General features: G+C 50.9%; 1 protein-coding gene across 1 annotated transcript; it reads right to left on the reverse strand.

Annotated features, from left to right (window-relative positions):
* Positions 1-401: 401 nt before the first annotated feature.
* On the reverse strand, positions 402-5,838 carry LOC125425553 (nucleolar protein 6-like; the record flags this gene model as incomplete). The annotated part of the gene is made up of 3 exons (XM_048483139.1): positions 402-517; positions 4,933-5,034; positions 5,760-5,838. Coding segments are annotated over 3 exons (297 nt in total), but the record flags the coding sequence as incomplete, so codon positions are not given.
* Positions 5,839-12,356: the final 6,518 nt, after the last annotated feature.

Here is a 12,356-nt window from a genome sequence, read left to right on the forward strand (position 1 = left end):
GCTGGCAGGGGCTGATGGGAATTGTAGTCCATACCATCTGGAGTGCCAAAGGTTCGCCACCACTGGGCCCTACTCTGACTGGCCGTTGCTCTCCAGGATCACAGGCAGAGGTATTTCACATCACCTGAGAACAGACCCTTAGCAAACAAATCTCGAAACACCGGCCTTTTTTCTTCTGTTTTTGCTTGCTGTTGTGGGGGGAAATAAAAAGCTATTCCTCTGACTGCAGCTGTTTTCCACTGACTTCCACAAACCCCGCTGAGACTTCACACACGTGTTCCAATTCCAGCCGCACTTATCACCACCACCAAGCTAAGTTTTCCAAAGATACCATCAAGAGCCGTCAGACAGACCAAAACCTCCCTGTCCCAAAAAACGTGGGTGCCCAATCCAAGTCTTACTGGAACACGTGGTCAAAGGCCCGGATGAGAGGCTGGCGGCTCATGAGCAACAGCTGGAATCCCTCCACCGTCTTGTCGTCCAGAACTTCCATCGAGCGCTTGGCTTCAAACTGGATCTAGAAAGAGCCAAACCACGTGTGTTTAGGTACGTTCAGGAACCATAAGAACATAAGAACAAGCCAGCTGGATCAGACCTGAGTCCATCTAGTCCAGCTCTCTGCTACTCGCAGTGGCCCACCAGGTGCCTTTGGGAGCTCACAGGCAGGAGGTGAAAGCAATGGCCTTCTGCTGCTGCTGTTGCTTCCGAGCACCTGGACAGTTAAGGCCTTTGCAATCTCAGATCAAAGAGGATCAAGATTGGTAGCCATAAATCGACTTCTCCTCCATAAATCTGTCCAAGCCCTTTTTAAAGCTATCCAGGTTAGTGGCCATCACCACCTCCTGGGGCAGCATATTCCAAACACCAATCACACGTTGCGTGAAGAAGTGTTTCCTTTTATTAGTCCTAATTCGTCCCCCCAGCATTTTCAATGAACGCCCCCTGGTTCTAGTATTGTGAGAAAGAGAGAAACATTTCTCTCTGTCAACATTTTCTACCCCATGCATAATTTTATAGACTTCAGTCCTATCCCCCCTCAGCCGTCTCCTCTCCAAACGAAAGAGTCCCAAACGCTGCAGCCTCTCCTCATAAGGAAGGTGCTCCAGTCCCTCAATCATCCTCGTTGCCCTTCTCTGCCCTTTTTCTATCTCTTCAATATCCTTTTTGAGATGTGGCGACCAGAACTGAACACAGCACTCCAAGTGCGGTTGCACCACGGCTTTATATAACCAACTTGGTCCATCTCTCAGAGAGATACTCTCGACCTTGCTCATGGCTGTGGTCTACATTTGGAAGCTGGCTCAACCCGTTCATTCCCAGAAACAGTAAGGCCTTTTCTGCACAAAGTCTCCTAAAACGTTTGGAAAACATTTCAGTCCCACCCCCTTTAGTATGATGGATGTCCACACCAACCCCCTTCAAACACCTCTGTCATAAAATGTTTTCCCCCTTTTGGTGAATCGAGGCTTCCACGCATTGCAGTTTTGTGCTGAAGTTCTCCAAACCTTGTAAAATCAATGTCTCAAAGATTTATGGAGGAGAAGTCGATCTATGGCTACCAATCTTGATCTGCCTTGATCTCAGATTGCAAATGCCTTAGCAGACCAGGTGCTCAGGAGCAGCAGCAGCAGCAACAGCAGAAAGCCATTGCTTTCACATGCTGCATGTGAGCTCCCAAAGGCACCTGGTGGGCCACTGCGAGTAGCAGAGAGCTGGACTAGATGGACTCTGGTCTGATCCGGCAGGCTAGTTCTTATGTTCTTAGCAGACCAGGTGCTCAGGAGTAGAAGCAGCAGCAACAGCAGAAGGCCATTGCTTTCACATGCTGCATGTGAGCTCCCAAAGGCACCTGGTGGGCCACTGCGAGTAGCAGAATGCTGGACTAGATGGACTCTGGTCTGATCCGGCAGGCTAGTTCTTATGTTCTTAGCAGACCAGGTGCTCAGGAGTAGAAGCAGCAGCAGCAGCAGAAGGCCATTGCTTTCACATGCTGCATGTGAGCTCCCAAAGGCACCTGGTGGGCCACTGCGAGTAGCAGAATGCTGGACTAGATGGACTCTGGTCTGATCCGGCAGGCTAGTTCTTATGTTCTTAGCAGTAGGTGCTCAGGAGTAGAAGCAGCAGCCGCAGCAGAAGGCTATTGCTTTCACATGCTGCATGTGAGCTCCCAAAGGCAATTCCTGGTAATACCGCTGCGTGCAGCGTGAATGCTGGACTAGATGGACTCTGGTCTGATCCGGCAGGCTAGTTCTTATGTTCCAGCAGACCAGGTGCTCAGGGGTATAAGCAGCAGCAGCAGCAGAAGGCCATTGCTTTCACCTCCTGCATGCATTCCCAAAGGCACCTGGTGGGCCACTGCGAGTAGCAGAATGCTGGACTAGATGGACTCTGGTCTGATCCGGCAGGCTAGTTCTTATGTTCTTTAGCAGACCAGGTACAGGAGTAGAAGCAGCAGCAACAGCAGAAGGCTACTGCTTCTACATGCTGCATGTGAGCTCCTAAAGGCACCTGGCGGGCCACTGCGCAGCAGCAGAATGCTGGTTCGATGGACTTCTGCGGGTCTGATCCGGCAGGCTAGTTCTTATGTTCTTAGCAGACCAGGTGCTCAGGAGCAGTAGCAGCAGCAACAGCAGAAGGCCATTGCTTCTACATGCTGCATGTGAGCTCCTAAAGGCAATTCCTGGTGGGCCACTGGGCGCAGAAAGCAGAGTGCTGGACTAGATGGACTCTGGTCTGATCCGGCAGGCTAGTTCTTATGTTCTGGCGGCAGACCAGGTGCTCTCAGGAGTAGAAGCAGCAGCAACAGCAGAAAGGGCCATTGCTTTCACATGCTGCGCCGTGAGCTCCCAAAGGCACCTGGTGGGCTACTCGCGAAAGCAGCAGAATGCTGGACTAGATGGACTCCTGGTCTGATCCGGCAGGCTAGTTCTTATAAGCCTTAGCAGACCAGGTGCTCAGGAGTAGAATTTCAGCAGCAACAGCAGAAGTGCCATTGCTTTCACATGCCGCCGTGAGCTCCCCAGCGCACCTGGTGGGCTACCGCGCAGTAGCAGAATGCCGGGACTAGATGGACTCTGGTCTGATCCGGCAGGCTAGTTCTTTATGTTCTTAGCAGACTTTCAGGTACTCAGGAGTAGAAGCAGCAGCAGCAGCAGAAGCTGCCATTGCTTTCACATGCTGCATGTGATTCCCAAAGGCACTCCTGGCAGGGCTACCGCGAGCAGCGTGAATGCTGGACTAGATGGACTCTGGTCTGATCCGGCAGGCTAGTTCTTATGTTCTTAGCAGACCAGGTGCTCAGGAGTAGAAGCAGCAGCAGCAGCAGAAGGCCATTGCTTTCACATCCTGCATGTGAGCTCCCAAAGGCACCTGGTGGGCCACTGCGAGTAGCAGAGAGCTGGACTAGATGGACTCTGGTCTGATCCGGCAGGCTAGTTCTTATGTTCTTAGCAGACCAGGTGCTCAGGAGTAGAAGCAGCAGCAGAAGGCCATTGCTTTCACATGCTGCATGTGAGCTCCCAAAGGCACCTGGTGGGCCACTGCGAGTAGCAGAATGCTGGACTAGATGGACTCTGGTCTGATCCGGCAGGCTAGTTCTTATGTTCTTAGCCAGGGGTAGGGAACCTGCGGCTCTCCAGATGTTCAGGAACTACAATTCCCATCAGCCTCTCTCAGCATGGCCAATTGGCCATGCTGGTAGGGGCTGATGGGAATTGTAGTTCCTGAACATCTGGAGAGCCGCAGGTTCCCTACCCCTGTTCTTAGCAGACCAGGTGCTCAGGAGTAGAAGCAGCAGCAACAGCAGAAGGCCATTGCTTTCACATGCTGCATGTGAGCTCCCAAAGGCACCTGGTGGGCCACTGCGAGTAGCAGAGAGCTGGACTAGATGGACTCTGGTCTGATCCGGCAGGCTAGTTCTTATGTTCTTAGCAGACCAGGTGCTCAGGAGTAGAAGCAGCAGCAGAAGGCCATTGCTTTCACATGCTGCATGTGAGCTCCCAAAGGCACCTGGTGGGCCACTGCGAGTAGCAGAATGCTGGACTAGATGGACTCTGGTCTGATCCGGCAGGCTAGTTCTTATGTTCTTAGCAGACCAGGTGCTCAGGAGTAGAAGCAGCAGCAGCAGCAGAAGGCCATTGCTTTCACATGCTGCATGTGAGCTCCCAAAGGCACCTGGTGGGCCACTGCGAGTAGCAGAGTGCTGGACCACATGAACTCTGGTCTGTTCCAGCAGGCTCTTTCTTACATTCTTACCCCTCTACAAAATAAAGAAACTCACAGAAATGTTCAAAAAACAGGCAAGGGGGAACGGAGAGTGAGCTGAGAAAATGGCACCGAGGAGAAAGTTCCACAGCGGGGTGGAAAACATCTTTAAGCATAAGCATTTTATTGTCATTGTGCACGCACAACGAAATTTACAGCAGCATTCCTCGATGCACACAATTTCAGACTCATACCCCACCCTCACTTTCCCCTTCCTCCACCCATCCCTACACAGCCCCAAACACACCAACACGAAGCCGTGGAGTTTAGCATAGCCACAGCTCTAGAGTAGAAGCTGTCTCTGAGCCTCAGCAGTGAAACCACGGCCCCTTCCACAAGCAAAATAATGCGTTTTCAAACCACTTTCACAACTGTTTGCAAGCTGATTTTGCCATTCCGCACAGCTTCAAAGAGCACTGAAAGCAGTTTGAAAGTGCATTATTCTGCATGTGCGGAATGAGCCCACTTCAAAAACAATTCAGCCCAAAGAATCATTTTTAAATTCACTGAAAACGGTTCGAGGCCGGAAAAAAAAATGTTTTCAGAACCAAAGGGGGAAAAAACCCAATGTGGAACTTCATGGTGGAAATGTTTGATTTCCTGCTTCAAAATGTTTTAAAAGGGTTTGTGCGGAAAGGGCCTTCGTCACAGCCTGCTCTCCCTCTTTACCTGCTTGTATTTGCTGGCAGTCATATCTGCACACAAGTTCACCAGCCCGGAAGGGTCCACGAAGACCACCTGGAAAGCTTTGTGGAAGTCAGTCAAGGTAGGCTGGAGAAGAAAAAGAAGACGACGTTACTCAGATCAAGTGTCGCAGACCTTTCTGAGCCTGCAGGCACCACTGTAATTCTGAAACAGGACAATGGGCATAGCCACAAAATGGTCATCACGGAAACAGGGACAAGTATAAAATAAACATAAGCATTTTATTGTCATTGTGCATGCACAACGAAATTTACAGCAGCATTCCTCGATGAACCCAATTCCAGACTCATACCCCATCCTCACTTTCCCCTTCCTCCACCCATCCCTACACAGCCCCAAACACATCAACATGAAGCCGCAGAGTTCAGCATCGCCACAGCTCTAGAGTAGAAGCTGTCTCTAAGCCTCTTTGTCCTAGTTTTGATAGACCTGTATCGTCTGCCGGATGGCAACAGTTCAAAAAGAGAGTGTGCTGGATGAGACGGGTCTCTCGGAATATTTTGGGCTTTCTTTAGGCTTCGGGAATTATAGAGTTCTTCCAAGGAGGGGAGAGGGCAGCCGATAATCCTCTGTGCAGGAGTGATCACCCTTTGGAGCGCCTTCCTATCTGACACTGTGCAACTGGAGAACCACACACAGATGCAGTAGGTTAAATGATCATGTCTCTGATATTGGTTTGACCACACGTGGTTGATTCCATTACAGTCCACCCCTGCATAAAGTCTGTAAGGCAATCCCTGTTCCTTCCCTATCCCAACAAGACCCAAGTCCTACAAAAAGTACCGCCTTACCAGCGAGCTATCTCCGTCCTTCGAGAGGCTGATTCCAGAAGTACTGAGATCTGTAGTGGCTGGGATTGAAAGAAGAACACTCAAAGCTCAACAACTATATTTATTTATCAGAACGTTTATAACCTGCCTTTCTTAGTGGTTCAAGGCACCTTACAATAATATAAGCTAAAAACATATTCAACTTGAGGGCATTCCATGAAGCCGATGGAAAATAGATTCAGGGTGGACTAAAAGAAATACTGTTTTAGGCAGTGAATTATTAAAAGTTCTTCTGTTTTATGATTTCTGGGGTAAAAAGGCTGATCTTAACCAAGAAAACTTCTCATTTAAAGTGGCACACAAGCTACATTCTGCTTATTATTCTGCTTACAGGGTTATACACACACAAACAAACACACACACACACACACACACACCAGTTGGCTTTCAAATACTGGTGCTAACAGCCAACATCAGAGGAAGGTCTCAGTCTCTATACAGCAGTGGCTTAGGAGGTTAAGAGTTCGACTATCTAATCTGGAGGAACCGGGTTTGATTCCCCGCTCTGCCGCCTGAGCTGAGGAGGCTTCTCTGGGGAATTCAGACTAGCCTGTGCACTCCCACGCACGCCAGCTGGGTGATCTTGGGCGAGTCACAGCTTCTCGGAGCTCTCTCAGCCCCACCTACCTCACAGGGTGTTTGTTGTGAGGGGGGAAGGGCAAGGAGATTGTCAGCCCCTTTGAGTCTCCTGCAGGAGAGAAAGGGGGGATACAAATCCAAACTCTTCCTCTTACTCTGGTTCTTGGCCCTTGGGGACAACCGGTTGTGTGAGACAGGATGCTGGACTAGATGGACCACCACTTCTGATGTAGTAGGCAAGAGAACTGTGATTTTGAAGATTTCCCCTTACATCCCTTCTACACTCTGTTTCACATAAAGATTATAATTTGGTCAGTTGAGGTACAGTGGTTGAGAAAGCTACATGCTTCAACATTGGAATATAGTCCCAAACAATTATAAGCATTATCATTCATTATTACACACTGCTTTTACCAAAACCACTGTTTTGTGTATTATTGAAGAAGAAGAAGAAGAAGAAGAAGAAGGAGAAGGAGAAGGAGAAGGAGGAGGAGGAGGAGGAGGAGGAGGAGGAGGCTCAAAGGGGCTTACAACCTCCTTGCCCTTCCCCCCTCACAACAAACACCCTGGGAGGTAGGTGGGGCTGAGAGAGCTCCGAGAAGCTGTGACTAGCCCAAGGTCACCCAGCTGGCGTGTGTGGGAGTGCACAGGCTAATCTGAATTCTCCAGAGAAGCCTCCACAGCTCAGGCGGCAGAGCTGGGAATCAAACCCGGTTCCTCCAGATTAGATACACGAGCTCTTACCCTCCTACGCCACTGCTGCTCCATTGAACATGGTGCTTTGATACGAGATCGTTTATGCCAAAATGTATTTTTATTTTCAAAATTTCAAATGGGCTAGGTAGGCACTGGGACACAGGCAGAGCATTCTACAACAAAGAAGGTCCGGCATGTTTTGCTCTGTGGTGTAAGAACATAAGAACTAGCCTGCTGGATCAGACCAGAGTCCATCTAGTCCAGCACTCTGCTACTCGCAGTGGCCCACCAGGTGCCTTTGGGAGCTCACATGCAGGATGTGAAAGCAATGGCCTTCTGCTGCTGCTGCTGCTCCCAAGCACCTGGACTGTTAAGGCATTTGCAATCTGAGATCAAGGAGGATCAAGATTGGTAGCCAGAGATCGACTTCTCCTCCATAAATCTGTCCAAGCCCTTTTTAAAGCGTTCCAGGTTAGTGGCCATCACCACCTCCTGTGGCAGCATATTCCAAACACCAATCACACGTTGAGTGAAGAAATGTTTCCTTTGATTAGTCCTAATTCTTCCCCCCAGCATTTTCAATGGATGCCCCCTGGTTTTGTATTGTGAGAAAGAGAGAAAAATGTCTCTCTGTCAACATTTTCTACCCCATGCATAATTTTATAGACTTCAACCATATCCCCCCTCAGACGTCTCCTCTCCAAACTAAAGAGTCCCAAACGCTGCAGCCTCTCCTCATAAGGAAGGTGCTCCAATCCCTCAATCATCCTCGTTGCCCTTCTCTGCACTTTTTCTATCTCTTCAATATCCTTTTTGAGATGTGGCGACCAGAACTGAACACAGGACTCCAAGTGCTTTATATAAGGGCATGACAATCTTGGCAGTTTTATTATCAATTCCTTTTCTAATGATCCCCAGCATAGAGTTTGCCTTTTTCACAGCTGCCATGCATTGAGTTGACATTCCCATGGAACTATCAACTAAGACGCCTAAATCCCTTTCCTGGTCTGTGACTGATAGCACTGATCCCTGGAGCGTGTATGGGAAGTTAGGATTTTTTGCCCCTATGTGTAAAGGATTCAATGGTGTTGATGCTGAAGTAACCTTGAGTGCATTCCACAGCCCGGGCGATGGGCCAGATGCATCGGCGGAGACTTTATCTTTGCGCGGGAGATGAAGTCTCCGTTCCCATGGGAATCAGGAAGGGAGGATGGGGTGACTGGTATTATAACCTGTGCTTCTGGCGGGAAGTGTCATTCCTGCCACTGCGTGTACTTGAGCTTTCTAAGATGTCTTAATAAATGGACTTTCACTACCAAAGCCTTTTATTTCTGCGTCTATGGAATTCCTTACATTGTGGCAGGAATCTTAATTCATCTATATTCTTGTGCAGTGGACCTCTTGTCTTGCGATGGAGAGGTTGAATGTTACTGCGGAAGGTGCGGTAGCCCCCAAAGAGGGCTCCGACCTTTCCCTTCTGGATCTAGAGAAACCGGCAGGAGAACGGGCCTCGCTGGTGGCTCTTTCCCGTCCTCGTATCAGCACGAGTCTTCCTTTACTCCGTTGGAACGAGGGACGTGACGACGACGATGGGGACTTCCATGAGTCGTTTGGGGCGCTGTCCATGGATCGAGCGCCTGTGGAACGGATCTCTACCCGTTCTCGTGTGGATTACAAACCTCAGATGCAACCTGTCATGGAGGAGACGGGCTTGACCACCTTTCATGCGGCAACCCAGGAATCCATTGAACGATTCCTGGACTCGTATTTTGGTGATGCTCCCAAGGAACCACCGTGGCACAGCACTGGGGCCCGTCCAAAGGACACCGGGACTCAACCTGGAATTGGGAGGGGTATCCGTACCGCTTCCCAATCGGACCCCCCCCATCCCGGTCCGGCGACCGCACCTGAGGTGCCTCGGGGAGCCACCGGTGGCTACGGCGGCTACGGTGTCTCCGAGGGCTCGCTTCCTGATGACGAAGAGTCTGAAGAAAGCCTGCATTCCCAGCCGGACCGGTTTCCTCTCCCATCGAGAGAAGACTGGGATGAGGAAGTAGGGCGACTTCGAGATGCCCAAGCGGCATGGAACCGTGAACGCCAGCTATGGGAGGAGGAACGGGCACAGTTGCAGCAAGAGCGCGAAACCCTGCAGAGGGACCGGGAACAGCAACGCAAAGAAGTCCAGCTCGAGTTGGACCGTGCCAAAGACGCGCTCCAACGGCAATATGCCCAGAATCTGTCAGTCCATGATAAAGTCCTGGAACAGTCCAGACTGGATTTACAACGGCAACGCGAAAGCGTTCAGGCTCTGCGCACGCAAAGTGAACTCACTGAAGCCCTTAAACGGGACGAACTGCTTAAATTAGGGCGAGAAAAAGCTGCTTTGCATGCGCACCAAGATGCATTGGCTCGCAAGGAGAGGGAGCTGGCTGCTTTGGAGAGGGAACTAAGGAGGCAGCAGACCAGAGGGCCGCAAGTTGGAACCTATGCTGTTACTGATCATGCCGGTGCCAGGGGGGCCACGTACCTGGGTCCTGCCACCCAAATGCCAGCGGCACCGCCAGCGCCCCCGATTCCAGCCCCCCCTGTACAACAGCCGCCTGCCCAACCTGCTCAGCCAGCGCAACCACCTCCCCAGCAGGCGCCAAGAGCCGTCGAACGGGGCTACTTTCGGCCCCCGATACCAGCCCGTTTTGATGGGACCGCTTCCAAACTTCCCTACTTCATCTTGCAACTCAATGCCCACTTGGAAGACTATGATGATCTCTACCGGTCTGAACGCGAAAAAATACGGGACATCGGCTCAGTCCTAGATGGGGCGGCAGCCGACTGGTTCGTGACTGTTTTAGATTTGCAGGATGAGGACTCTCGCACAGTGCCCGCATTCCTCCAAGCTTTGAGAGCGCGCTTTCAAGATCCAGGCGCCGAGAATGAAGCTATCCGCACCATCAAAACCATCCAGCAAGGCAACCGCCCGTTTGCAGAATTTGTCCGTGAATTTCGTGCAGCGGCTGCTCGACTTCCTCCTGAGTGGCCTGAACGCATGAGATGCGAATACTTCTCGGATGCTGTGGATAGCAAGCTACGTGAAACTGTGTTTTTAATCCGGGTTCCTCGTACCATTGCAGATTGGATCCAGTTGGGGTCTCAAGTGGCGTCTCGTTTGGAATACGCTCGTCAAGGAGGCCGCCCACGCCCGAAAACCACTACCGTGCCCACCAAGTCAAGCCCAGCCGCTTCTACCGAAACCACCTCTGAACGCCGTCGCCGACTTGGGTTGTGTCTTTACTGCGGAGGGCCAGGTCATCTAGCCGCCAACTGTCCCAAGAAGCAAAAACCAACCGCTCCAGCTCCGCGTACTCCGTCTGCCAAACCACCACGCAGGTCAGGACCGCCTCCCACTGGCTCGTCTAAAGCGGTGACCGAAGGCGACCCAGAGGAGGGGGAAGCAGCTGTCTGTCTTTCTTCAGCCCCCATGGACATGGGCCCGACTCCTGACGCGGTGAGTGAAGGCAGCGCTCCCATTACTGTTCAAGCATTTCTGGCCAACCCCGCTAAACACACTCGCATTATAGCCTCGGCCCTTGTGGATTCCGGCTGCTCCCACTGCTTAATGCGGCCCCAGGTGGCAGAGGAGCTAGGTCTGGACCGAATTCCCCTGGCTAAGCCCATACCATTCACCCAAATGGACGGCAGCCCCCTCGGAAACGAAGGACCGGCCCAATTCAAAACACAGCCGGTTCTCCTCCGTTGCGCCGACCATTGGGAGAAAATTAGTTTCATTTTAGCGCCAGTGGCCAAACACTCCATAGTTTTGGGCATGCCTTGGTTGTTGTTACATGAACCAAAATTCATTTGGAAAGAAAGGATCCTAGAATTCACTGACCCTCCCTGCGGTGAACACATGAATTGGGAAGAAAATCCAACGTCTCCTGACACTCCCCCCTCTCTGGCTTCCTCAGTGATTGCTCCCGATTCTATTGACATCCCACCTGCATATCAGGATCTAGCCAGAAAGATGGGTCTTTACGGCTTTGCACAGATTATCGAGGTCTCAATGCGGTCTCCCTGTCCAATAAATATCCTTTGCCTTTGATCAAGGACCTTTTAGATGCACTCGGCAGAGGACGCATTTTTACCAAATTAGACTTGAGAGAAGCTTACTACAGAGTCAGAATTGCTGAAGGATATGAACACCTGACTGCGTTTAATACAAAGTTTGGACAGTTTGAATATTTAATAATGCCATTCGGGTTAAGTGGGGCCCCCGGAGCTTTCATGGCCCTTATCAACGAAGTTCTCCATGATTTACTGTACAAGGGAGTTGTTGTATATTTAGATGACGTTTTAATTTACTCGCAAACTATAGAAGAGCATGAAATGTTGGTCCGAGAGGTATTGAAACGCTTGCTTGACAACTCTCTCTTTGCCAAACTCTCCAAATGCTGTTTTCATCAGACCTCCATTGACTATTTGGGTTACCGGATCTCGCCCGAGGGCTTAAAAATGGATCCTGCTAAAATTGATGCAGTCCTCCAATGGCCTGCCCCCACCAACCGCAAAGAACTCCAGTCGTTTCTTGGTTTTGCTAATTTCTATCGTGATTTTATACCCCAATTTGCTGAACTGACTCTCCCTCTCACAGACCTCTTACGCACTAAGGGTAAAGATTCACTGTCCGCCAAGCCCGGGGCCCCCCTTCTCTGGTCTGAGGAATGTCAAACAGCCTTTCAACTATTAAAATCTGCGTTTACCACCGAACCTATCCTAAAGCACCCCGACCCAGATCTCCCGTTTGTGGTTCACGTGGACGCCTCGGACAAAGCACTCGGGGCAGCCCTGTTGCAGAAAAATAAAGATGGTAGACTGGTTCCGTGTGCTTATTTGTCTAAAAAATTCTCTGGTGCCGAACTCAACTGGACTGTGGGAGACAAGGAGACTGCGGCCATCAAAGCAGCACTCTCCACTTGGCGCCACTGGCTGGAGGGGGCTAAGCACCCTTTTCAAGTTTGGTCGGATCATAAAAACCTGGCAGCTCTTTCCACCCCCCTCAAGATGTCCGCAAAACAACTTCGTTGGGCCGATTTCTTTTCTCGTTTCTCATTTACAGTCCATTTTTTTCCTGGGAAAACCAACAAACTGGCTGACGCGCTCTCGCGCCTACCCGGGGAGGGGGGTGGAGCTGCCTTGCGAGACATTCCACGCACCGTTCTTTCCCCCTCCCAGTTGGGGTTGGCTGTCACCCGATCTCAAACGTCCGCCTCCCCTCCACCCCCCGTTCCC

This window comes from Sphaerodactylus townsendi, unplaced genomic scaffold, assembly GCF_021028975.2.
Source record: "Sphaerodactylus townsendi isolate TG3544 unplaced genomic scaffold, MPM_Stown_v2.3 scaffold_760, whole genome shotgun sequence".
In the NCBI taxonomy this organism is placed as follows: Eukaryota; Metazoa; Chordata; class Lepidosauria; order Squamata; family Sphaerodactylidae; genus Sphaerodactylus; species Sphaerodactylus townsendi.